Source organism: Mirounga leonina, unplaced genomic scaffold, assembly GCF_011800145.1.
Source record: "Mirounga leonina isolate KUSES-001 unplaced genomic scaffold, KU_Mleo_1.0 Mir_174, whole genome shotgun sequence".
NCBI lineage: Eukaryota > Metazoa > Chordata > Mammalia > Carnivora > Phocidae > Mirounga > Mirounga leonina.
Genome location: NW_023270451.1, coordinates 5,686,236 through 5,713,405, shown reverse-complemented (window position 1 = coordinate 5,713,405; position 27,170 = coordinate 5,686,236). Strand labels below are relative to the sequence as shown.

Sequence of the window (27,170 nt, the reverse complement as noted above, 5' to 3'; positions counted from 1 at the left end):
CGCCGCCACGTGGCTCCAGTACCTCGCAGACCTGAGGAATGTAGTTCTCCTTGAAGTAGTTCCTCAGCCGTGGGTTGGCAGTGCGTAGCGAGGCCATGACCAGAGGCCCCACTGAAACTCCCCGCCGACGCCGCGCCCCGCGAAGCAGGCGCCGCGCCCAGGCTAGGGGCTAGCGCGTCCCGGCGTTGCCCCGGCAACGGGGCGGGGCGGGGCGGGGCGGACGCGGCGCGCGGAGGCCCGCGCCCCCAGGGCCGGGGCAGCCGGCAGGGAGGCGGGAGGAAGGCGGGCCCCGGCCCCGGCGGAAGCGAGAGGAAGTCCGCTTCCGGGCGGCGGCAGCCGCCGATGTGTCCCCGCGGGGCTTGTAGTCCCTGCGGCTCTTCACGTAGCCCTGCCCCCCGCCCCGCCTCTGCCAAGCTGCCGGGACGCTCGGGGGCTGCAGTGGGCGATTTTACTAGCTTAGCAGGGCCGTTTCCGGGAGGCGGAGCTCAGACCCCATTTCCTTTCTCCTCCGCGGGCTGGCGCTCGGGTGGCGTCGGGAAACGCTTGGTCCGGGGCCTCCCGCGCCGGGCCCCGCGCTGCGCCCCAGCCCGAGCGGCAACATGGGCGGCGCCCGGGCCGTGGGCTGGGCGGCGGCGGGCCTGGTCCTCGGGGCCGGCGCCTGCTACTGCATTTACAAGCTGACGCGGGGCCAGCGGCAAGGCGGCCGCGGGCTTCGGCTGCGCCCCTCGCGCTCCGCAGGTGAGGCCACGGGGTGCCCGGCAGGTGGCCGGGGACGGCGCACCGGGGCTGGGTGTTATCCCTGGGGTGAAGGTTGAAGACCGCAGGCGCTCGTGGCTCTCCCGTGCTCGCGGCCAAAGAAGCCGAACCCGGGGAGGGAGGGAGGGAGGCTCGTGAGCGTGGCCAGGTCGAGAAGCCCAGGTGCCGAGGACGGAGCATCCACTTGATTGGGTGCGTGTGGGCTTCTGGGCTGCCCCCTGCCTCCACTTAGTTCAAAATCCCGGGATGAAAAGTTGCCCAAATTTTCCTGCCTGAGTGCGGCGACGCAGTGGAGGATTGGTTGGGTTTCTCAAAAGCATGTCAGTTGCCCCTCACGTTAGAGCTTGCTCCCGGCCTTTGTGTTACCAAAGGGGTTCCGCCTACCGTGGCCTGGGTGTTACGGGGCCTGGAGCGGTGGATGAGACTGTGCATGAAGTTGCCCTGGGAGAAGTCATTGTGGTTCATATACAAAGTTGCAGAGAGATCCTGGAGATAACAGACACCGTTGTACATATCTGTTTGAAACAGTTGTCTGCATGGGGAAGGGGGTACCGTCCTGGCCAGGAAGTGTATGGTTAGGTTGCTGTCCAAAAGTCGATTGATGCATTCAGGATTCTGAGGATTTGCTGGATGTTCTGGAGGGAAAGTTCAGGTCATGGACGCTGTTACAGAAATAATTAAAAAAATCTCTTGCCAGCCAAGAAACTCCTCTCTACAAATATAGAAAAGAACTAAAGTTTTATTGTTGAATGAGCATGAAACTAGATTGCTGTGCCCGTCCCAGGCAATCAGCTAATGGGATTGAAAAGACAGAATTCTCACCCCTTTATGTACCTAGGCAGATAAAATCTGTTTCATATTACCTGCATGTTCTCAAGAAAAACAGTAACTTGTCCTTAAGAAAGGGCTTGATCGAGCACCATTTACACGTAGTTCATCCTAAATTCACTGGTAATTGAGGTGGCTATTTGTGTTAGCTAATTGCCTTTATCCAAAGGAAAAATAAGACTTCTTAGCATCTTCATGATAAGCAGGTGGTTACAACACAGAGCCAGGTGCCAAGGCTAAACTCAGAGATCTGGGCTCCCTCTTTCTTGATGTTTACATTTCAAACAGATAACCCTAAAGCCCCTAAGAAAGACTTTCTTGTGTTGTAAACTGGCAAGAGGGTTACTTAGCTTTTAAAAACATATTCATTTATATCGAAGAGACAAAGGATTTACAGTTATAGCTGACTTTTGAACAAGGGGGTTTTGAACTGCGCAGGTTTACTTACGTGGAGATCTTTTTTCAGTAATATGTACAGTTCTGTAAATGTATTTTCCTTATGATTTTCTTAACATTTTCTCTAGCTTATTTTATTGTAAGAATACAGTATTTAAGACATATAACATACAAAATATATGTTAACTGTTTTCAGTAAGGCTTCCAGTTAATGGCAGGTTATTAGTAGTTAAGTTTAGGGGAGTCCAAAGTTATACATGGATTTTCAACTGCTCTGGGGTTGGCACCCCTAAACCCTGCATTGTTCGAGGGTCAACTGTACAAGTTTACTCAAGGAGATACTCGGAGAAAACAGTAGGGAAGTCTGTTTCCCTTTTGGCACAAAGGAAAAAGCAATTTTCAAAAAAGGATTTTTATTTACCCTCACTTACAAAGCCTAATTTGTTGTCTTTGTGTGAGAGAGATTTCTGGATTCAGATACCTTCTCACTTACACTGACTCAACCTGGTGAACACTGACAAAGTCTTACTTTTAAACTTAATTTTACCAGTTTCCAAAGTCACCATTATCTTAGGTCAGGCAGCTTACAAAGTAAGTTGCTCATGGTCCCTTCTTCCTGAAGCTACATACCTTTATCTTTGAGGACTTGACAGGTACCCATTTTTTCAGCATCATCCTTAGATTTAAGAAGATGATGTTTTTTGTTTTAATTGAGATATAATTGATATATAATATTATGTTAGTGATAGGTATACAATATAATGATTTGATATATGTATACATTGGATATCGAATATATATAATGTTTATATATTTGGTTCAATTTGATATATTTGATTCAGGTATTTGTATTTGTACGTATTACAGAATGATCACCACAATAAGTTTAGTTGACATCTCTCACCTCACATAGTTATAGATTTTTTTGTTGTTGTGATGAGAACTTTTAAGATTTACTCTCGGCAACTTTCAAGTATACAATACAGTATTGCTTGCTAACTGTAGTCAGCAAGCTGTCCGTTGCTTCCCTAAGATGTATTTATCTTTAAGTTTGTACTTCTCACCACCTTCATCTGTTTTACACTTCCCCTTCGCCTGCCTCTGGCAACCCCAGTCAATCTGTTTGTATTTATGAATTCGACTTTTTTTTCTTCTTTTTTAGATTCAACATATAAGTGAGATTATTTAGTATTTGTTTTTCTTTCCTGACTTGTTTCACTTAGAATAATGCCCTCAGAGTTCACGCAGGTTGTTGCAAATGGCAGGATTTCCTTCTTTTTTATGACTAATATTCCACTATTTCAATATTCCATATATATATCTAGACCATATTTTCTTTTTTTTTTTTTAAAGATTTTATTTATTTATTTGCGAGAGAGAGAATGAGAGACAGAGAGCAGGAGAGGGAGGAGGGTCAGAGGGAGAAGCAGACTCCCTGCCGAGCAGGGAGCCCGACGCGGGACTCGATCCAGGGACTCCAGGATCACGACCTGAGTCGAAGGCAGTCGCTTAACCGACTGAGCCACCCAGGCGCCCCTAGACCATATTTTCTTTATCCATTCATTCATCAGTGGACACTGAGGTTGTTTCTCTGTCTTGCTGTTATAAATAATGCTGCAGTGAACGTGGGGATGCATATGTCTTTTCAAGATAGTGATTTCATTTTATTCAAATAAATTCCCAGAAGTGGAATTGCTAGATTGTGTGGTAGGTCTATTCTTAATTTTTTGAGGAACCTCCAAGCTGTGTTGCATAGTGACTACACCAATTTACATTCCCACCAACAGTGCACCAGGGTTCCCTTTTCTTTACATCCTCACCAACACTTGTTATCTCTTCTCTTTGGGGTTTCTTTTTTTTTTTCCTCTCTCTTTGATACTGGCCATTCTAACAGGTGTGAGGTGATACCCTATTGTGGTTTTGATTTGCATTTCCCTGGTGATTACTGATGTTGAGCATGTTCCTGTATCTGTTGGCCATTTATATGTCTTCAGAAAAAAATGGCTATTCAGATCCTCGCTTTTTTTTTTTTTAATTATTTGGATTTTTTTCTGTTGAGTTGCATGAGTTCTTTATATATTTTGGATATTAACTGCTTATCAGATATATGACTTGGGGATATTTTCTCCCATTCCATAGGTTGCCTTTTCATTTTATTGATGGTTTCCTTTGCTGTGCAGAAGTTTTTAAATTTGATACAGTCCACTTGTTTATTTTTGTTGCTTTTGGTCTTGGTGTCAAATCTAAAAAATCATGCAAAGACCTATGTCAAGTTGCTTACTGCCTATGTGTTTTCCTAGGAGTCTGATGGTTTGAAGTCTTATGTTCAAGACTTTATTATGAGTTGATTTTTGTGTATGATGTAAAATAGTGGTCCAGTTTCATCTTTTTACATGTGGCTGTCCAGTTTTCCCAGTACCTTTCACTGAAGAGACTGTCTTTTCCCCGTTGTATTTCTTTGGCTGCTTTGTCATAAATTAATTGACCATAGATGCATAGGTTTATTTCTGGGCTGTTCTGTTCCATTGATCTCTGTGTCTGTTTTTATGCCAATACCATACAGTTTTGATGACTATAGCTTTGCAATGTATTTTGAAAGCAGGGCGCACAGTGCCTCCAGCTTTGTTCTCAAGACTGCTTTGGCCATTTGGGGTCTTTTATGATTCCATATAAATTTTAGGATTGTTCTATTTCTGTGAAAACACCATTGGAATTTTGGTAGGGATTGCATTGGATCTGTAAATTGCTTTAGGTAATATGGACATTTTAATAATATTAATTCTTCCAGTCCGTGAGCATGAATAACTTCCCATTTATTTGTGTCTTCTTCAATTTCTTTCATCAGTGTCTTACAGTTTTCAATCTACAGGTCTGTATACCTCCTTGGTTAAATTAATTCCTAGGTATTTTGTTCTCTTTGGTGTAATTGTAAATGGAGTTGTTTTCTTAATCTCTCCTTCTGATAGTTTGTTATTAGTGTATAGAAATGCAACTCATTTTCTTATATTGAATTTGTATCCTGCAATTTTGCTGAACCTGTGTATCCTCAGCTTTTTGGTGGAGTCTTGAGGGATTTCTCTATATAATATAATGTCACCTGCATATAGTTTTACTTTTTCCTTTCTGACTTAGATGCCTTTTATCTCTTTTTTCTTGCCTAATTGCCCTAGCCAAGGCTTCCGGTACTGTGTTGAATAAAAGTGGTGAGAGTGGACATCCTTATCTTGTTTTTTTTTAGATTTTATTTATTTATTTGACAGAGAGAGATACAGCGAGAGAGGGAACACAAGCAGGGGGAGTAGGAGAGGGAGAGAGAAGCAGGCTTCCTGCTGAACAGGGAGCCCGATGTGGGGCTCGATCCCAGGACCCTGGGATCATGACCTGAGCCGAAGGCAGACGCTTAACGACTAAGCCACCCAGGCGCCCCTCTTGTTCTTGATGTTAGAGGAAAAGCTCTCAGTCTTTAACCATTGAGTTTGTTAACTGTGGGTTTGTCCTATATGGCCTTTGTTATGTTGAGGTACATTCCCTCTGTACCCTTTTAGTTGAGAGTTTTTATCATGAATGCATGTTGGATATTGTTAAATGCTTTTTCTGCATCTGCTGAGATGATCGTATGATTTTTATCCTTCATTTTGTTACTATGGTGTATCATACTGATCAATTGGCAGCTATTGAGCCATCTTTGCATCCCAAGGATACATTCCACTTGATCATGATGTATGATCTTTTTAATGTATTGTTTGCTAATATTTTGTTGAGGCTTTTTACATCTGTATTCATCATGGATTTTGGCCTGTAATTTTCTTTCTTGTGGTGTCCTTGTCTGATTTTGGTATCAGGGTAATACTGGCTTTGTAAAATGGGTTTAGAAGTGTTCCCTCCTCTTCTGTTTTTAGGAAGAGTTTGAGGATTGGTATTCTTTGAAGAATTTGGTAGAATTCATTAGTGAAGCCCTGTGGTCTTGGACTTTTGTCTGTTGGGAGATTTTTGATTACTGATTCAATCTCCTTACTAGTAATTTGATCAGATTTTTCATTTCTTCAATTCAGTCTTTGAAGTTTATGTATTTCTAGGAATTTTTCCATTTCTTCTAGATTGCCCAATTTGTTCGCATATAATTGTTCCTAATACTCTCTTATGATCCTTTGTATTTTTGTGGTACCAACTATAATGTCTCCTTTTTCATTTCTCATTTCATTGAGCCCTCTCTTTTTTCTTGGTAAGTGTAGCTAATGGTTTGCCTATTTTGTTCATCTTTTCAGTAAACCAGTTCTTAGTTTCATTGATCTTTCTTTTGTCTTCCTACTCTCTATTTCATTTATTTCTGCTCTGATCTTTGTTATTTCCTTCCTTCTAACTTTGGGCTTTGTTCTTTTTATGGGTCCTTGAGGTGTAAAGTTAGGTTGTTTATTTGAAATCTTTCTTATTAATGTAAGCATTTAGCACTGTGTACTTCCCTCTTAGAACTGTTTTTGCTTCATTCCATAAGTTTTGGTATGTTGTATTTCTATTTTCATTTGTCTCAGTATTTTTTTATTTCTCTTTTGATTTCTTCTTTGACTCCCTAATTTTTCAGTAGCATGTTTAATCTCCATATGTTTGTGAATTTTCCATTTTTCTTCTTGTAGTTTATTTCTAGTTCACTACCTTATAGTTGAAAAAGATGTATGATACTATTTCAGTCTTCTTAAATTTATTAAGACTTACTTTGTGGCCTACCATATGATTTATCCTGGAGAATGTTCCATGTGTGCTTAAGAAGAACATCCTATTCTGCCTTTTTTTTTTTTTTTAAGATTTTATTTATTTATTTGACAGACAGAGACACAGTGAGAGAGGGAACACAAGCAGGGGGAGTAGGAGAGGGAGAAGCAGGCTTCCCGCAGAGCAGGGAGCCTGATGTGGGGCTCAATCCCAGGACCCTGGGATCATGACCTGAGCTGAAGACAGAAGTTAACCAACTGAGCCACCCAGGTGCCCTCTATTCTGCTTTTGAATAGAATGTTCCATAAATGTCTGTTAAGTTCATCTGGTCTAACGTGTCCAATGTTTCCTTATCGATTTTCTGTCTGGGTGACCTATCCATTGATGAAAGTAGAGTACTGAAGTTTCCTACTATTGTACTGGAAGTCTATTTCTCCCTTTAGGTCTGATTATATTTACTTTATATATTTAGGTGCTCCTGTGTTGGGTACATACATATTTACAAATGTGATATTAGATTGATCCTTTTATAATTATATAATTATCTCCTTTGTCTCTTATTACAATCTTTATTTTAAAATCTATTTTGTCTACTAAAAGTGTAGCTACCCCAGCTTTTTTTATAGTTTCCATTTGCATGGAATATCTTTTTCCCTCCCTTCATTTTCAGTCTTTGTGTGTATCCATAAAGCTGAAGTGAGTCTCTTGAGAGCATATAATTAGTGCAATATTGTGATTTTGAATAAGAAATATATATTTATTCTTCATCCCCATTTCTAGCACAAAGCTCCTAAAACCCTCAGAATTTCCTAAGTGTCGTGAGCTATAAAAGTATCTTTTGTTATGTTAATGGATGACTTGAACAGCACCCTAAGGATGGGGTCTTGTTGCCAGGGGAGCCAAACTTGTGATTAGAGGGTATTAAACTGTGCTCGCTTCAGCAGAAAATATACTAAAATTAGAGGGTAATAAACCTAGTAAGTAAAATTTTCTCTGAGTTCTCTGAGCTGCTCTAGCAAATTAATTGGACCCAGGTTGGGAGTTGGTGAAATCTCTGATCTATACCCAGTTGATCAGAAGTCCCAGTGACAACTTGGGCTTGCCCCTGGCATCTGAAGTGGTGGGGGGGGGGCAGTCTTTGAGAACTGAGCCTGTAACCTGTGGGAGGTTTTGATGCAGGTAGATAGTGTCAGAATTGAGTGGAATTGTAGAACCAGCTGGTGTCCAAGAATTCTTTGATGCTGTGGAAAAATTCACCATATGTTATAATGGGTGACCAGAATCAGAATGTGAATTGGGTCTTGTCTTTTTTATCCATTCAGCCACTCTAGACCTTTTGATTGGAGAATTTAGTCCATTTACATTTAAAATAATTTTCAGTAGGTATGGACTTATTGCCATTTTGTTAATAGCTTTGTAGCTCTTTTGTAATTCCTTTGTTCCTTTCTTTTGCTCTCTTGTGATGTGATGATTTTCTGTAGTGGTGTTTAGATTCCTTTCCCTTTAATGTTTCTTTATCTACCGTATCGCTTTGTGATTACCATGAGGCTTACATAAAACATAACAGTCTGTTTTAAGTTGATAATAACCAAAGTTTGAATGCATTCTAAAGCTCTACATTTTTACTCCTCCCCTATAATGTATCCCTTAACAAATTGTAGCACTGATATTTTTACTATGATTTTTAGCTTAAAATGGATTTATAAAAAAGTGATTTACCCACCACCATCACATTATTCAGAATTTAATTATGTATTCTTTTTTTTAAGATTTTTATTTATTTATTTGACAGAGAGCACAAGTAGGCAGAGTGGCAGGCAGAGGGAGAGGGAGAAGCAGGCTCTCCACCAAGGAGGGAGTCACGTGGGGCTCCATCCCAGGACCCTGAGATCATGATCTGAGCTGAAGGCAGACGTTTAACTGACTGAGCCACCCCAGCACCCCTAATTATGTATTTATCTTTACTAGTGAGGCTTATACTTGTATATGTTTTCCTGTTACTAATTATTGCCCTTTTGTTTCAGTTTCAAGAAATTCCTTTAACAAATTCATGTAAGGCCAGGCTACTGGTGTTGAACTCCTTCAGCTTTTGCTTGTCTGGAAAATTCTTTATCCTTCATTTATGAAGGACAGCTTTGCCAGTTAGAATGTTCTTGGGTGACAGTTTTTTTTCTTTCAGCACTCTGAATATACCATGACACTCCCTTCTGGCCTGCAAAGTTTTGGCTAAAAAATCTGCTCATAGTCTTATTGTATGTAATAAGTTATTTTTCTCTTGTTGCTTTTAAGATTTTCTCAGTGTCTTTAACTGACGTTTTAATAATAATGTGTCTTGCTATGGCTGTCTTTGGGTTCCTCTTATTTGAAACTCTGCTTCCTGGATCTGGATGTCAGTTTCCTTCCCCAGGTTAGAGAAGTTTTCAGCCATTATTTCTTCAAATAAGTTTTCTACTCCCTTCCCTCTCTTTTCTCCTTCCAGAACCCCTATAATGTGAGGGTTGGTCAAGTTGATGTTATCCCATAGGTCCCATAAGCTATCTTCACTTTTTTTCCTTGCTCTGATTGAATGAGTTCTCCTGCCCTATCTTTGAGTTCACTGATCTATTCTTCTGCTTCATCTAGTCTGTTGTTGAATCCCTCTAGTAGTTTGTTTTTGTTTTTGTTGTTTTAAGTCCAGTTATTGTATTCTTCAGCTCTGTGACTTCTGCTTGGTACTTTCTTACATTTTCTGTCCCAATCTTAAAGGAATGGTCTCATGTAGGAGATGAACCTTATTATTCAACTGTGCCCAGCTCTTGGTTGTCTATCCCAACTTTGTGATTGTCCAAGTAGCCTGTTCTTAATAGCTCACAGTAGTTGAGCGTGTGCCAAGACCTGTCAGTGTCCCAAAGGGGAGGATCTCATTCAGTGCTTAGATACAGGCTGATTGGAAGCCAGACCTTCAGGTAGCAGCTTTTATACTGTGGACATACACCTGTCAGTGGAAGACAGAGATGGGCGTTTGTCTGATCCTTCTGTACTGAGCGCTGCAGTGATAGCTAGTTGTGAACTATTTCTTTGTTTGCTACCATCCCACTGAAACTGTGAACACAAGCCCTACTGGCCTCTAGAGCCAGGTGGTCAAGGGGGCATCTCGTGGGCAGCAACAAGAAAAACCACAGTGCCGGACATGTGCGCAGGCTCCTTTCTGGGAGATACCAGCAACCTGCAGCGAGGCATGGGGAGAGTGCAAAGATGGGACCATCCAGCCCCCCATCTCTGGAGAGTATTGCTGTCAGCCCCTTGACGTTTGTTAAAATAGAAGCCTGCCCTTCCAACTGCCTTATAGTTACTAAGATAAGCAAATAGGCCTCTTTGATAGGAAGACTGGTTTCAGCGTACTTACTGCCTCTGCTGGCCCCCGGGGTTGAGCCGTGGTTAGTAGGTGCAAGCCCTCTAAAAACTGCCTCTTAACTTGCTGTCGTCTGGTGGGTGTCACCGATGCAGGTTTCGTTGGCTTTCAAAGCCTGATGTTTTGGGAGCCCGTATCTCAGCTAGAAGTCTTAGAAGTTGGAAGACAGGATGTGGGGTCCAAAGCCTTTGCTCCTCAGGGAGACGCTGGGAGTTTTGAGTTCCCTCCTGGTTGTGTGTTGTCGCACCAGGGGTGGTGTTTCTGGCAAGATTGTGTTTCATCCTGTACTATCAGTTTTAGTATGGGTTTTTTCTCAATTCTGGATTTCTTTCAGAGGGAATTACTCTCTATGTAGCTACAGATTCAGTGTGTCGGTGTGAGGAGGTCAGTTAAGGATCTTCCTGTGTCACCATCTTGAACCAGAACTGGGTGATCTTTTTTTAGTCTTCAACTTTAAGAAATTTGCAATTCCTATACTGCCTAGACTGTTCGAGAGCATTGAAAAAGATGGAAATAGTCTCAAACTGATTCATTTAACAACCTGATATCAAAACCTGACAAGGATAGCATGAAAAAACTATTAATCTGTCTCATTTATGAATAAGATATAATGATTCTCAATAAAATATTAGCAAATCAAATCCATCACGGTATTAAAGTAGTAATATACCATGGCCAAATGGACGTGCAAGGAAGATTCATATTGGGAAATATATTAATGTAACTTACAGCATTAACAGATTAAAAGTGAAAATACATGACCTCATAATAAAAAGGCATTTGATTATTATTACTTTTTTTTTAAGAATTATTTATTGAGAGAGAGAGCACACAGAGGGAGAGGGAGAAGCAAACTCCCTGTTGAGCAGGGGGAGTTTGATCCCAGGACCCCAGGATCATGACCTGAGCGGTAGGCAGACACTTAACCGACTGAGCCACCCAGGTGCCGCTGAATATTATTTCTTTTTTTTTTTTTTTAAAGATTTTATTTATTTATTTGAGAGAGAGAGAATGAGACAGAGAGAGCACATGAGAGGGAGGAGGGTCAGAGGGAGAAGCAGACTCCCCGCCGAGCAGGGAGCCCGATGCGGGACTCGATCCCGGGACTCCAGGATCATGACCTGAGCCGAAAGCAGTCGCCCAACCAACTGAGCCACCCAGGCGCCCCTGAATATTATTTCTGATAAAAACTTTTTTCCTGATACTTTATACATTACAAAGTGATCTCCATAAGTCTAGTTACCATCTGTCATCATACAAAGTTATTACAATATTATTGAGTCACCTTCCCTATGCTGTACTATACATTCCCATGATTTTTTTCTTTTATAGCTGGAAGTTTTTACCTCTTAATCCCCTTCACCTGTTTCATCTGCCCCCAAATCCCTCCCACGTCTGGTAACCAGCAGTTTGTTTCTTGTATCTATGAGTCTGTTTCTGTTTTTTGTTTATTTTGTTTTTTAGATTCTACATATGAGTGAAATCATATGGTATTTATCTTTCTTTTTACTTAGCTTAATACCTTCAAGGTCCATCCATGTTGTTGCAAATGACAAAAATTTCAATATTTTTTATGACTGAATAATATTCCATTGTACACCACTTCTTTACTCATTCATCTGTCAGGGGACACTTGGGTTGCTTCCACTTCTTGGCTCTTATAAATAATGCTGCAAGAAAGGGGTGCATATATCTCTGTTCAAATTAATGTTTTCATTTTCTTCAGATAAAAACCCAGGAGTGGAATTGCTGGATCATAGGGTAGTTGTATTTTTAATTTTTTGAAGAACCTCCATACTGTTTTCCCTAGTGGCTGCACCAGTTTGCATTCCCACCAACAGTGCACAAGGGTTCTCTTTCCTCCACATCCCCACCAACTCGTTATTATTTGTGTTTTGATAATGGCCAGCCTGACAGGTGTGAGGTGATATCTCACTATGGTTTTGATTTGCATTTCCCTGATGATGGGTGATGAGCATCTTTCCATGTGCCTATGGGCCATCTGGATATATACTTTGGGAAAATGTCTATTCAAGTGTTCTGCCCACTTTTTAATCAGGCTCTTTGTTTTCTGCCACGTTTGTGTGTACAAAACCACACAACTTCAGAGGTGCACCTTTGGAACCAGTTAGAGTCTTAGATCAACCCCCCCTTTTTTAATAGATGAGAAAGTTGAGACCCCAAAAGAAATTGAATGACTTCCCTGCACTCTGTATTTTCATTTCTCTGGTTTTTGCTACTAAGTACCTGTGTGGCTTCAGGTCAATCTTTAAACAGTCCTAGCTTGAGTTTCCTGGTGTGTAAAAAGAGAAGTTTGGATGAACCCCCAAATTCTTTCCTTTCTAAAAATCTGTTTTTGTCATTCTTTCACTTTTCAAATATTTTGGGGGTGAAATCCTGTTTTACAAAGTGCAAATGAGGCAGGTAATGGATTCAGGAGTAAAAGCCGAGTCCAGAGATCCTAATTATAAGACTTGGGAGTGAGGAACTGCTGGTTTCTTGGCTTTTAGATTTTCCTAACAGGTTTCTCATTTGGCTTTCTCAGGACATCGTATCACCTATTGTTTCCCACAATCTGTACTTGACCCCTTCATCATATTTTTCTGTGATTCATCTTTAAACAATATATTTAATTATTTTCATTACAGGAGTAGAATGTATTTAAAAAAAAAATCAAAGTGCTCATAAGCATGGGGTAGAAAATAAGTCATTCATAATCCAGCGCCCAGAGATAATCACCTTTAATAATTTGGTATGTATTTTTAGAAAGAAGAGGTACAGGGCTCCTGGGTGGCTTAGTTGGTTAAGTGGCTCAGGTCATGGTCCCAGGGTCCTGGGATCGAGCCCCGCATCGGGCTCCCTGCTCAGCTTCCCACTCCCCCTGCTTGTGTTCCCTCTCTCGCTGTCTCTCTGTCAAATAAATAAATAAAAATCCTTAAAAAAAGAAAGAAAAGGTCTGCTTAATGTAAATCCTTGCCTCTAGGCAAGTATTCTATTGGATACATGTACCTGGTTTTTTTAAAAGAAGAAACAGAAAATGCTCTGGCATGCGGTGCCTTACTAAGAAATACCGAGTGACCATTGGCTCATTTCTTTCTTTCTTTTTTTTTTTTAAAGTAGGTGTACCTGGTTTTTTTAAAAGAAGAAACAGAAAATGCTCTGGCATGTGGTGCCTTACTAAGAAATACCGAGTGACCATTGGCTCATTTCTTTCTTTCTTTTTTTTTTTTTAAAGTAGGTTCCATGCTGAGTGTGAAGCCCAACACGGGGCTTGAACTCACCACCCTGAGATCAAGACTTGAGCTGAGATCAAGAGTCGAATGCTTAACCAACTGAGCCCCCTAGGTGCCCCCACTGGCTAATTTCTTAATGTCTATAAGCCTCAGTTTCCCATCTATAAATTGAGAATTGTAATAGTATCTTCTTCCAAAGGTTAAATGAAGATTAAACTAGATAAAGCACATGAAGTGCTTAAAACTGTGCCTGGCATCAGAGTGTGCATTCAGTATTGTTTAAAAAAAACTTTTAGGGGCACCTGGGTGGCTCATTGGTTAAGCGTCTGACTTCAGCTCAGGTCATGATCCCAGGGTCCTTCGATGGAACCCCACATCTGGCTCCACACTCAGCAAAGAGTTGGCTTCTCCCTCTCCCTCTGCGCCTCCCCCTGCTTGTGCTTGCTCACTTTCTCTCTCTCATATAAATAAAGTCTTTTAAATTAAAAAAAAATTTTTTTAGGGGCACCTGGGTGACTCAGTCAGTTAAGGGTCGGACTGGATTTTAGCTCAGGTCATGATCCCAGGGTCATGTGATTGAGGCCCGTGTCAGGCTCATGCTGGATGTGGAGCCTGCTTAAGATTCTCTCTCCCTCTGCCCCTCCCCTCTGGCCCTCTACCCCTGTTCACGCACTTGTGTGCTCTCTCTTAAAAAAAAAAATTTTTTTTTAATCTCATACTGATTTTAAGTAACTTTGTTCTTCTGCAGAAGACTTAACCAATGGCTCGTATGATGATGTCCTAAACGTTGACCAGCTCCAGAAACTCCTCTCCCTGCTTGAGTCAGTTGATGATCCTGTCATTACAGAAAAAGCTTTGGTCACTCTGGGTAACAATGCAGCCTTTTCAGCTAACCAAGTAAGTACCTCGTCTCACAATGGGCGCCTCCCATTCTTACACACTAGCAGTTAATTGTGACTCTGATGAGGCATTTAATCCCGGAGCCTCACTCTCCTCATCTGTACAGTGCGGGGATGTGTACTTACAGCACAGTGTTTATTTCTGAAAAGCAAGGCCGAATAGTGACATTCGTATTCCTGGGATTCTAGATCCCTAGGAATTGGTCACATTTGTGATAAGTGTGATCTACTCCACTTAGCATTGCATGGCCTTTTATTTAAAAGTCGGTAGTGTTGGGGCGCCTGGGTGGCTCAGTCGTTAAGCGCCTGCCTTCGGCTCAGGTCATGATCCCAGGGTCTTGGGATCGAGCCCCACGTCGGGCTCCCTGCTCCTTGGGAGCCTGCTTCTCCCTCTGCCTCTCTCTCTCTCTTTGTCTCTCATGAATAAATAAATAAAATCTTTAAAAAATAAATAAATAAATAAAAGTCGGTAGTGTTGCAGGAGAACAGTGAAAGCATCTAACATTGAAGAACATGCTTTCCATTGTATGTAGGTCTTGGGGGGGGGTTCTGATGCATGGGGGCCATGGGCCATTGACAACTGCTAACCAGTGTAAACAGCTTCTACCAGTAGAGATTTAACACCAGTCTAAAGCACTTAATTTGAATGCTTCCTTCTCCCCATGGAGAAAGAGTTTAAAAAAAAAAAATTGTAATGATTTTCAGCTGATGCCTTTTGTTGACCTTTGTCATGAAAACTAAATTATGTTGAATTTATACTCTGTTTCAGTCAAGTATTTTCCAGCATGGCAAGGTTTACTGTAAAGCTCTTGAGATTTAAAGGATATTTGTTGATTACCCATATTTTTTCCGTTGCAAGTGACAGAACCCAACTTAAATTATTTTAAACCAAAAAAGGAAAATACTGAGCCCCATTAACTTGGACATCCAACAATGGCCCTGGCTCAGGCACAAATGAAAACAGTTTAAGGTTACAGAGAGCACGATCAGAGTTCTCCCTCCCTCCATCTTTTGGGTCTGCTTAGCCTTGCTCCTTTTTTGTGTATTGGGCTTTTTTTTTGTCCCTCTGGCCACAAAGAGGTTTTCATCACTGGGATGTAAAGTAAGCCCCTGGTCTCCAAAGCCTTCATCCCTGTGGCTCATGATCCAAATGGTGGAGTTGCTCGGCCAGGATCAGGTGCGGTGCTAAGGCACCCCGAGCTCCCGGGAGCATCGCACAGCCCAACAGCAGCGATGGATGGGAGCACATTCAGCCAGCAGCCCCATCGGGGACTAGATGGGATAGAGGAGGTGCTCTGTCTGCCCCAGTGGGGAGAGATGCCACGCAAACAAAAACAACAGATGGTGACTAATTGGAGCTGTTTCTGATGCCATCGTTTTAGATCCTCTGAAACAAACTGTAGGGATAATGGATCCATGGTCACTGGTTGAACAAGCACTTTCCTGGGCAATGGGAGTCCGTGTCCCTCGTCATAAATTATAGTGCCTTGATCTGCCTTAATAGGGTAGTTTTGGGGTTTTTTTAAGATTTTATTTATTTGACAGAGAGACACAGCAAGAGAGGGAACACAAGCAGGGGGAGTGGGAGAGGGAGAAGCAGGCTCCCCGCTGAGCAGGGAGCCCGATGCGGGGCTCGATCCCAGGACCCCGGGATCACGACCTGAGCCGAAGGCAGCCGCTTAACAACTGAGCCACCCAGTTGGCTGGGTGCCCCTTAATGGGATAGTTTTAAAAAAAAACAAAAAACAAAAAACTGTTTTCTAGTAATCACAAATCCTTAGGAAGAACCTGGGATTGCACAGGGAGTTTCTTTTTTTGTCCCAGTGCTGAGCCCACTCTTGACGGTAGCGTAGGGTTTGGGGCTGTTGGTAAAAAGTGCATGATGCCAGGATACTCTTTCCTTCTTTTTCTCATAGAAGGGCATGTTTTGTCCTGACAGGAGTAATTCTCAGCTTATTTTTCTTGTACGAATTGAAGCAGTTAATGTATCGTTCAGTTGGGGCCAAAGGCGCAGAATAGCATAGTGTTGCAACCGATTGTGAAAATTCCCCGGATTATTTTTTCTTTGAAAATTTGGGCATCATTTCACAAATTGTGTAGAACTCTAATTCTTCAAGATGTTGAAAGGTGCTTCCCCCTACATCCACCCCCCCACTGAGAAATGACCGTCTTTTTTTGTGTACAGTTTATGGAAATACTCTATTCCGTGCTCCCCTCTTGGAGATTCCCAGCACTCATGAACATGTGACTGCTCCACAATAAAGAAGTGTCTGCACTTACACCCAGAGTTTCTCAGACTTACCTACCTAACCACAGAACCTCCCTTGTCTTAATGGAACGTCTGTTAACATCTTGAAGGATTTGTATTCCAAAGAATACATTTTAGCAAAATGTTACTTTAGTATCCTAAATCATAACACTTTTCCAAATGTGTCTGTAATAGAAAAGTATTTCCAAGTAAAATAATTTGTTCGTAAATTGCTTTGAGATCATTTCAGTAGCTCTACAAATCATTGTAGATCCCCAAACTATAGTTTTTAAACAATTATATATCTTAATTTATTTTCAATCTATTTTCTTTACCTTTAAAATTACAGAAAGCATTTTTTTAAAATAAGAATTACAGATTGTGCATAGGAAAGGTATTTCCAAAGAGTCATTAATTTTTATTTGTATTTGTGGATGCAAAAAATTTGATAAAGGGAGTATGTATTGAAGTGATGGTCCTGTTTTTTTCCCCTCTTAGGTCATTATTCGTGAATTGGGTGGTATTCCAATCATTGGAAGCAAAATCAACAATCCCAATCACAGTATTAAAGAGAAAGCTTTAAATGCATTGAATAACCTGAGTGTGAATGTTGACAATCAAGTCAAGATAAAGGTAAGTTATCTGAAATTGCAAATGACTAAGTTTTCTATAAATGAGAGAAAACAACCATAGGGTTAGCTAAGACCTCCATCACCTCACATAATTACCCTTTTTGTCTACATGGTGAGAACATTTACGATCTATTCTCTTAGCACCTTTCAAGTATATAATACAGTGTGGTCATCCTGCTGTACATTAGATCCCGGAACTTATAACTAGAAGTTTGTACCTTGTGAGCAGATCTCCCCATTTCATGTATCCCTCCACCCCTGGAAGCTACCATGCCACACTCTTGTTTCTGTGAGTTCGGCTTTTTTAGATTCCACATATACGAGATATCTCCAGTATCTGTCTTTTTCGGTCTTATTTCACTTAGGGTAATGCCCTGAAGGTCTATCCCTTTGTTGCTAATGGCAGGATTTCCTTCCTTTTTATGGCTGAATAGTTTTCCATTGTATACACAGACCACATTTGCTTTATTCGTTCATCTGTCAATACAGGTTGTTCTTGTGTCTTGGCTATTATGAGTAATGCTGCAGTGAACACGGGGGGTGCGTATAGCTTTCCAAATTATTCTTCTCAAGGTCTTCAGATGAATAACCCAGAACTGGAGTTGCTGGATCATATGGTAGTTTGTATTTTTAATTTTTCGAGGAACCTCCATACTGTGTTCCATAATGGCCGTGCCAATTTCCATTCCCACCAGCAGAGCACAAGGATTCCTTTTCGCCACATCCTCACCAGCCCTTGTTGTCTTTTTGACAGTAGCCATTCTAACAGGTGTGAGGTGATATCTCATTGTGGTTTTTACTTGGATTTCCCTAATGATGAGTGATGTTGAGCATCTTTTCATGTACCTATTGACCATTTGTAGGTCTTCTTGGAAAAAATATCTATTTAGGTCCTCTACCCATTTTTTTGGAGAATAAGGCAGAGGAAGGAGGAATCTGAACCAGCCAATAAGAGCTGCATTGGGCTTTTGAATTTGGGTTTCACTTTAATCCAACTGTGGTGAAGGAACCTGGCCAGAGTCTGGTAATATCAGCAGATAAATAAAATAAATTAGGAACTTATGTTATTTCAACATTTATTGAGCTTCTGCTCTGTGGTACAGAGTTTAGAAACGAACATGATTAACTCTTGTTTTAAGAAAGCTAGGAGAGAAAAAGCAAGGTGTAATGCAAGGTAGAACATGATGACGTACTTTAAGGAAAAATGTAAAACATTGTTGAGTACATAGAAAGGAGAGATCTCATCCAAAAGTTTTGTAAAAGGTTGAGTACAGCTTGGCTCTAAAGAATGTCTAAGGTTTTGGGGCATCTGACTTTTGGTTTCGGCTCAGGTCATGGTCCCAGGATCCTGGGATGGAGCACCTGTCAGGCTCCCCACTCAGCACAGGGTCTGCTTGTCCCTCTCCCTCTGCTCCTCCTTCTCTCCCTCCCTCCCTCTCCCGGGAATAAATAAAATCTTTAAAAAAAAAAAAAAGGAATGTCTAACGATTCTACAAGCAGAATTGGGGAAGGAGGGAATTCCAAGAGAAAGCAGAGCAAGGGGAGGTAGGCACAGCCCCAGAAATAACTGAGCTGGTCCACTTGGTGATCTTGTTGCTAAACGTGAACTGGTGAAAAGACTCAAAGATAATAAGGATCTAAATGCTCAACACATTTTAGGAAATGCTTTGAAAGACATCAGCATCTTATGAAAATATATGATTTATAAAGAGCTGAGGAAATGGCATTTTTTTTTTTGAAGGACAGATGTGTGATGAAATTGTGGCCAAAGAGAACCAGGTGGCTTGTAAATGTCATTTAGCTCTGAACCAGGATTAAAAATTTATTCTCTCTTTGCTTTACTGCCATTACTCTAGTTTCTGTGGCAACATGGATACTTTTGGATTTTTTCTAAAACTTAATACTGGCCTATGGGACAGTTGGTCATTTCTTAGCATTTTATATTAGGAACTTTTTCTTTTTTTTTTTTTTTTAAAGATTTATTTATTTGAGAGAGCGAGAATGAGAGAGAGAGTACATGAGAGGGGGAGGGTTAGAGGGAGAAGCAGGCTCCTTGCTGAGCGGGGAGCCCGATGCGGGACTCGATCCAGGGACTCCAGGATCATGACCTGAGCCGAAGGCAGTCACTTAACCAACTGAGCCACCCAGGCGCCCCTAGGAACTTTTTCTTAATCAGTTAGAACTTTGGGTGGAGTTTTTAGTTAGGTGAATAGTAATTATCTGTGAGACATAGTTTTTCCAAGCTGGAAAGATCCTGGCCAGAAATAGAAAACAGTTTCAGAAAAGTTTCCATCACAGTGGGTTTCGTTCTGTCGTGTGTGAAACAGGAGTCTTGCGGGCATTGCATTACGTTTTGCCAGTGGAGCTCACCAGCGTCAGGAAGGCCCAGATCATATACATACACCTGGGTAAATGAGAAAATTGGGCGAAAGATCGTTTTGCCTCTGCTTACTTTTGATAGAAGTAACCCTAGAGAAAAATTCTATTTCACTTTGATCCCCCTATTTCTGACATGATGCAGCTCCTCGACCCTGTTGTTAAGGTACTTACCGCGATGCAGAATGGCCAGCCACACAGGTCTTTCCTCCCCTATACTCGTGGATCCAAAGCAGTCGACACAGAAAGGAAGACTGAGCTGGGAGGCCCCCAACAGTTGAGAGCCCCCTGGTGTTGAGAGCAGGGTCTCTGGAGTTGGACATTGCGCCCCCACCAGCTGGCTTGATATGGGGCGGGGATCCGAGTTCCTTGAGGACTTGTCCTTGTCTGCAGAATGGCCATTAATAACACCCACCGCAGTAGAGGCGTCTTCCGGAGTAAGTGAGATGTTTTTGTAAAATGCTTGCATATTGCCTGGCATTAACAAAGGTAGCTTTAAAAAAAAAAAAAATCACCGAAGTTTGAGGGCGGGATAGAAATGCCATCTTTTTTGAGGAGCCAGCCTCCCCCTAACTGTCCTCCCCCGCTGTGCAGAGAAGTTACTGTGTCATAGACAAACTTATGGAGATTCTAAGATGCTCACTTTTTCCCCCCACCTCTAGGTTTACATCAGTCAAGTCTGCAAGGATGTCCTCTCTGGGCCCCTGGACTCTGCTGTGCAGCTGGCTGGGCTGAGATTGTTGACCAACATGACAGTTACCAATGACCACCAGCACATGCTTAGCAAGTACATCACAGACCTGTTCCACGTGCTGCTTACAGGCAATGGAAGTACCAAGGTACGAATGAAGCCATTAGGAGTTGGGAGTACAAAGAGCTGTTGCCTCAAGCATATTAAGATTGGAATTGAATTTCTAAGTCCCCCACCTTAAGTTGATATTCCTCAAAAAAGCACACGTTTAGTTAAAGTTCATTTTTTTTTTTAAGATTTTATTTATTTATTTGAGAGAGACAATGAGATAGAGAAAGCATGAGAGGGAGGAGGGTCAGAGGGAGAAGCAGACTCCCTGCCGAGCAGGGAGCCCGATGCGGGACTCGATCCTGGGACTCCAGGATCATGACCTGAGCCGAAGGCAGTCGCTTAACCAACTGAGCCACCCAGGTGCCCTAAAGTTCATTTTTAAAAAAGCCTTTTTGTGAGCCCAAGAAAGTAAATTATTTTTATCCCCCAGTAATCAATTTGAAAATGAATTAGTGAAAATGTGTTATTTCACTTATCAATAGATTGGCATTCATTTGCTCTTCTGAAAATGAGTTTACCTTTTACTAAAGTGGTGTAGCTGGCTTCCCCTCCACATCAGGTTTAATTATACATAATTGATTAAAAGGGGTCTTTGAGTGATAATGCTGATTGAGTTTTTTGCTCACCTCGAGGTTAGAAACATTTTTTTGATTTAGCCATTTGCAGAAAAAATGTTTTGAAAACTACGTTTAAGTTAGTAATGGATGTCTGGGTGCTTTTTTTTTTTTTTTTTTAAAGATTTTATTTATTTATTTGACAGAGAGAGAGCAAGAGCAGGAGCACAAGCAGGGGGAGTGGGAGAGGGAGAAGCAGGCTTCCCGCCAAGCAGGGAGCCCGATGCGGGGCTCGATCCCAGGACCCTGGGATCATGACCTGAGCCGAAGGCAGATGCTTAATGACTGAGCCACCCAGGCGCCCCTGGGTGCTTGATTTTAACCAGTTACGCAGATGTAGGAGGCAACAGAGATTGACCTACTTAAGTAGGATCTCAGGAGACACCCCGTGAAAGTAACTTGAGTAAACCTCTGCTATTAGTGGGCATTTTTCTCAAGTGCCATTTTTCAAGAAATAGCATAAAAACAGAAAGTAGACTAATCAAAGGCTCTGATGGGTTGGTCATTCGTCAGCGTTTTACTCTATTGGTCTGTGTTGTCTGGCACAGGTGGGAGAAGAACGCAGAGCATTTTAGGGCCACACTCCAAATATTCAACATCACTGAGGTTCTTTCTGGGGTTACCCAATGTGGTTACAGGAGAGCCTCACTATAGCCCTTTTAAAATTTGCTCTGGGCTTTCCACATTTCCACTAGCCAGAGTTAGCTGGATCTGGCCTAAGATGTACCCAAAGGCATTCAAAATTAAATGTAATAATCTTATTAGCAATATTTTTGAAATATGCTCCATCCATAGGCAATTTCCACAATGCATGCACCCATCGACATCTCTCTGTCCAGTGGAACAAGGTAACTTCCAGCCTCTGAGGCCCCAGGGAAACCCTTGCCTCTACCTTATAGCATCACAAATACAGGACAGATCTCCTCTGCCTGTGTCTGCAGCTGCTTTACCCAAAACCTCAGGAGGAACAAGAGGTTCAGAGCCAGGCGAGTCTGGCCTTGGGGCCATATGGATCTGTCTCAGACACGGTCTGTGTTTCAATATATTTTATGACTTCTTAGAAGATGACTCACACCACAATAGTATGTTCTTTTTTTGTTTTGTTTTTCCATTCCATTGCCTGGTACGGCGTTTCTGGGATAGAAAATTTGCTTTTTTGGTCTGTTTGGGAACCTGACCACCAATTATAACATTGTTTCTCCATAAAAAATGAGTGTAAAGTTCCAAGTTGCAAATGAACTTTTGGACAGTAATCCATTTGTGAGAAAATCTACCCATTTTAGATATTTTCTTAATAAATAACCACCGAAATGACTTTTTAGAAATCTTATTTTTAGGGGCGCCTGGTGGCTCGGTTGTTAAGCGTCTGCCTTCGGCTGATCCCAGGGTTCTGGGATCGAGCCCCGCATTGGGCTCCCTGCTCCGCAGGAAGCCTGCTTCTCCCTCTCCCACTCCCCCTGCTTGTGTTCCCTCTCTCGCTGTGTCTCTGTCAAATAAATTTTAAAAATCTTAAAAAAAAAAAAACTTATTTTTTTTTTAAATGTTTTATTATTCATGAAAGTCAGAGAGAGAGAGAGAGGCAGAGGCAGAGGGAGAAGCAGGCTCCCCGCCTAGCAGGGAGCCCGATGCGGGACTCGATCCCAGAACCCTGGGATCATTACCTGAGCCGAAGGCAGACGATTAACCATCTGAGCCACCCAGGCGCCCCCAAAATCTTATTTTTAATAAGAGATCTCAGCGTACTGTAACAACCTTTTGGGCGCAACACTGATTCGTAACCAAATATAAATAATAGAAGATTAACATAAATAATTCTTGTGTTAATAAAACGGCAGTGAGAGCAAAGAAAACTAATGGCTTAAAGGAAATGTCGTGGAGTCACCACGAGACAGCACATGTGGTAAGAGAAAGCGAGGACTTAACATGATTCAAACCAAAATACTACCCAGGTGTCCCCGCGCCCCAGATGTAGGCCGTTCCCCATGAAACCTTTCCTAAGCCAAAATGGCGGGAAGCACAGCGCCGCTTACCAGTAATTTATATGGAGACATTTTTGAGTGTTCCCAGAACCCCCCACTCCCCCCAAAAAAACCTCTCAGACTTTTCTGATAGCTTGGAACATATCTTGCTAACAGATGCACCAAGTAAATCAAGATAAGCACAGATGTTCACACACAGTTCAGAGATCTGGCTGCTTGATGCAGATGTGCTGAGTGTACGTCGGGGGGGGGGGGGCAACAGCTCGCTGCAAACAAACACCCAATGCTGATTTCTTTTCTTTCTTTTTTTTTTTTTTTTTGTAAAAATGAAAATCCTGTTTGGATTTCTTTTGGTTCATCGAAACAGGTACCAGTGACGTAGGTCTTTTGTAAAAGGGAGGTGGCATGACACAGACGTTCGAAAAGCAGGGGATACCTGCAGCTTTTTAATCTGCAGTTGTGCTCTCTAGATTATTTTCCCATGTTTCACTCCCTTCCGGAGCATAGCAACATGGAATTTTAATTCAGGCTCCTAACTGACTTACGATGAATAATTATTATTGCTGTTACTGTTCCCTGGTTATAAACCTGCCTGCGTGGGCCACTAGGGGGCCTTGTGGATTTTGACTTCATCCAGACTTCTGTCCTAGGTTTGGGACCTTCCTGTTTCAGAACTCTTTGTTTTCTTAATCCAAACTTCACTGACATTGGAGACAAGTGTTTATTCCTAACACCTATTCTTTTTGCTGGCGACCAGTCAGGCTAGACCAGATCCGCACGAACGGTTGGAAGTTGTCTTTCCTCTCTTACCTTAAGAGGCTCTAATCATAAAGAATATCTGTTTGAAAAACATGATCTCTGCCTAAACTGTTACCAGGGGTTTCTGCTGGGGGGGTGGGATGGGCAGATAGGATGGTGGCTTTTGTTTTCACCCTAGTTCCCCTCTGCATGGTTTGAAATTTATCATGACCATGTATTAATTTCATAAAATTTTTTTAAATAGTTGATAAATTAAGCAAAGCCTTTTATCCTGCTTAACAAGTTAGTATGTACAACATGATCAAAGGAATATGAGAGTATATAGGTGTGTAAAAAAACCAGAAAGAAAATAACAAAACTTAATATTGGTGATTGGTTTTGGTCATGGAAGTAGGAGTGAATTTCATTCTCCTTTGTACTAATCACTTTTTAAAAATGTTCTATAGGGAGAGGTGCCTGGGCGGCTCAGTTGGTTAAGTATCCAACTCTTGATCTCAGCTCAGGTCTTGATCTCGGGGTCGTGAGTTCAAGCCCACGTTGGGGCTACTTAAAAATAAGAAATAAAAATGTTCTACAGGAAACACACAATGCCTTTTTCATAAAAAAAGGTTTTCTAAAATAAAGATCTGGGTTCCCTTCCAGGTCTAGTAGAGAGCACATTTGTCCCTCCCCGCTCCTCACTTGGTGTAACTTCAAGTCTCTTGTATAAAGTATAGCTTTGTACGACCTGTGTCTTGAAACAGGAGTTCTATTTGAATGTCGTTTTTATAGTAGTTGTCCACCCCCACCCCCCAATCCGTGGTTGCACTTTCCAGTTTGTCACCTGCTGTCAGCTGCAGTTGGGACGCAGATGATCCTTCTGGCTTACCGTCAGTGGCTTGGGGCAGCCCAGTGTGGCGTCACACCACCTGTCCTTCTCCTCCCTTCACCTCGTCACAGGCATTTTATCATCTCACATCACAAGAAGGGAGAGTACAGAACAGTAAGATATTTTCAGAGAGTATGCTCCCTTCAGCAGCATATATACTAAAACTGGAAAGATGTTTTGAGAGACCGCTTTCATAAAACTTACTACAGATTACTGTAATTGTTCTTTTTTATTGTTGTTAATCTCTTACTGTGAGTAATCTATAAATTTTAGCATAGGTATGTATGTATAGGAAAAAACGTATATATAGGGTGCGCTGTTATCCGTGATTTTAGGCGTGTGTTGGGGGTCTGGGAATGTATCCCCTTGGAATGATAAGGGGGGGCTACAGTACTGACCAGTTATAAGTGATAGGAATGCTGATAGTTTAGCTCATCAGCTCTAAGTTAACATTTGTTTGCCGATTATTATTGCCTATTTAAAGGATTTCAAAACAGTTTTCACATAAAAAACTCAAAGGTTCATAGTAACCTAACTAAAAAGAAAAGGACCATATGTTTATCTAGTCTTGGTAACCAAACTGTTCCAAGATCTTCATACCTTAAATAGAAATAAACCGGCTTGGAGAGATTCCTTTTTTTGTTCCAAAGATATTTCACTTACCGGTAATTGTAATAAAGATCATTTATGTAACATAACGTTAAGCCTATTACCCTGAGTTAGGGGGCGAGGCGGGTGGACAGTGAGACAGTCACCATCTTCTCCCTAACATGGAAGAATACAGTTTCTAGAACTCTGCTGTGTGAGAAGTGCTCTGGGACTGTGGTAGAGGAGAGGGCTCCGTGGGGTGGAGAATTGGAGCCCAACGGTGAAGCCCGGGCCGGACTTTAAAATGTGGACGCAGTGAGAGGACGGTGTGCGGGGGAGAGCAAATCCATGCTCGCTGGTCTGAAATAAACCCGTAGGATTCTTCTTTCAGGTTCAGGTTTTGAAACTGCTTGTGAATTTGTCTGAAAATCCAGCCATGGCAGACGGGCTACTTGGTGCCCAAGTAAGTAGCTGACATATTTGTTTTATAAGTATACAAATATATATAGATTTGGACAGATCTAGAAAGATTTATCCCAAAATGTTAACAGAGGTTATCTGTGAGGAGCACAGGGGTTTTTTTGTTTTTTGCCTACACGAATTTCCTACATTTTCTGTAATGAACCAGTTTTACTTGGAAAAACTCATTTTGGAAGGGTCCTCCCTCACAACCATAAATCATAATTGTTCTGTCTGTCCATTCTGGGGCACGCTTATGTGACCGCATCTCTTCCCCTTGACGTGGTTGTGTTCACACGTCTCTTGACGGGTGCTGGAACACTAATCCCCAGGACGCGCCACACACGGAGCCAAGGGCCAGGACACACCAGTGAGCACACCCGTGCAGCTTATGAGGAGAGACAAAAACACACACACACAAGAATTAAAAGCTGAGATAAGTGTTCTGAAGGAAGCAAAGGTGGTGTGGACACCAAACGGGCCTCCACTCCTGTAAGGGAGGGACCCGCTCCTCCCTGCACCCCGGCCCCAAGGGGACAGTGGGCAGGCCGTGTCTGGGGAATTGAGGAGCCCCCAGGAAGATTGGATGATGGACCTTAAAAGGGGCATGGGAGTTGTTCCCAATGACTACCTTCTAGGACTCCAAAAAAATAGTATTTTTCAGCTAAAACAGTGAAACCTTCTTTTCCATTAGTATAAAGTGTAAGGGTGCATAAGATTTTTACATTGATGTTAGACAATTTTAGGGATAATTTTCTATGACCAGGTTTTTTTTTTTAAATGTATTCAGTATAGTTTTAAAATGTAAAAATATACATGAAAAATGTTTTCATAAATTATTAAAATAACAGTTTCCTCTTTCAGGTGGACTCCTCATTTCTTTCCCTTTATGATGGCCACGTGGCAAAGGAGATTCTTCTTCGAGTTCTTACACTCTCTCAGAATATAAATAACTGCCTCAAAAAAGAAGGCTGTTTAGCTATTCAGCCTACTTTCCCTAAAGGTGCCCTGTTTTTCCTGTTATATGGAGAAGAATGTGCCCAGAAAATGAGAGCTTTAGCTGAACACCATGATGCGGATGTGAAGGAAAAGGTGACAGTCCTACCCAAGTTCTGATTGGTCCCGGTTTTCATCTTCCCTCTTATTAAGGGAGCTGAAATTCGTCCAGCTGCTGAATCTAAACAGTAAATATCACATTTCATCATTAACACAGCTAGACACTGCCATGGTCTTCCGGTTTATTTTGAACCATTTTCTTGATTTAAATGAATAGAAGAGCTTGTTCTAACACCATTTCTTTTCATTTTGCCGTTTGCTGAGTTTACTTCAATTACTTCCTCGACGTGACAGGACAGTTGCCTTCTTTACATGTAAGCTAACCTTGCACCCGTCTGAGACAACATTCGTGTGTGACTGGCTAGTTGGTTCAGGGCTGCTGCAGGAACGGCCTTGTCCTCGTGCTAGTGAGTCGAGTCTTCGAGGCCACCGGCCAGGCCAGCCATACCGCTCCCAGAGGTCTAATCCTCGTCCTCCCCACTCCCAGCGCGTGTGCAGCCTGTGAAGATGCAGTGTGGGGGGGGGCTGGGGTCGATTGGAATGTCCATCCGTAGGCAACTGGTTAAAGCCGTTTATCTA

At 42.0% G+C, this 27,170-nt stretch overlaps 1 protein-coding gene across 1 annotated transcript; it reads left to right on the top strand.

Moving 5' to 3' along the window:
• Nucleotides 1-368: 368 nt before the first annotated feature.
• Nucleotides 369-27,170, top strand: ARMC10 (armadillo repeat containing 10). The gene is made up of 6 exons (XM_035020420.1): nt 369-738; nt 14,060-14,208; nt 16,957-17,091; nt 20,129-20,305; nt 25,468-25,539; nt 26,400-27,170. Exons 1-6 carry the CDS (start codon nt 600-602, stop codon nt 26,649-26,651), a joined length of 924 nt encoding a protein of 307 aa, XP_034876311.1. The 5' UTR covers nt 369-599; the 3' UTR covers nt 26,652-27,170.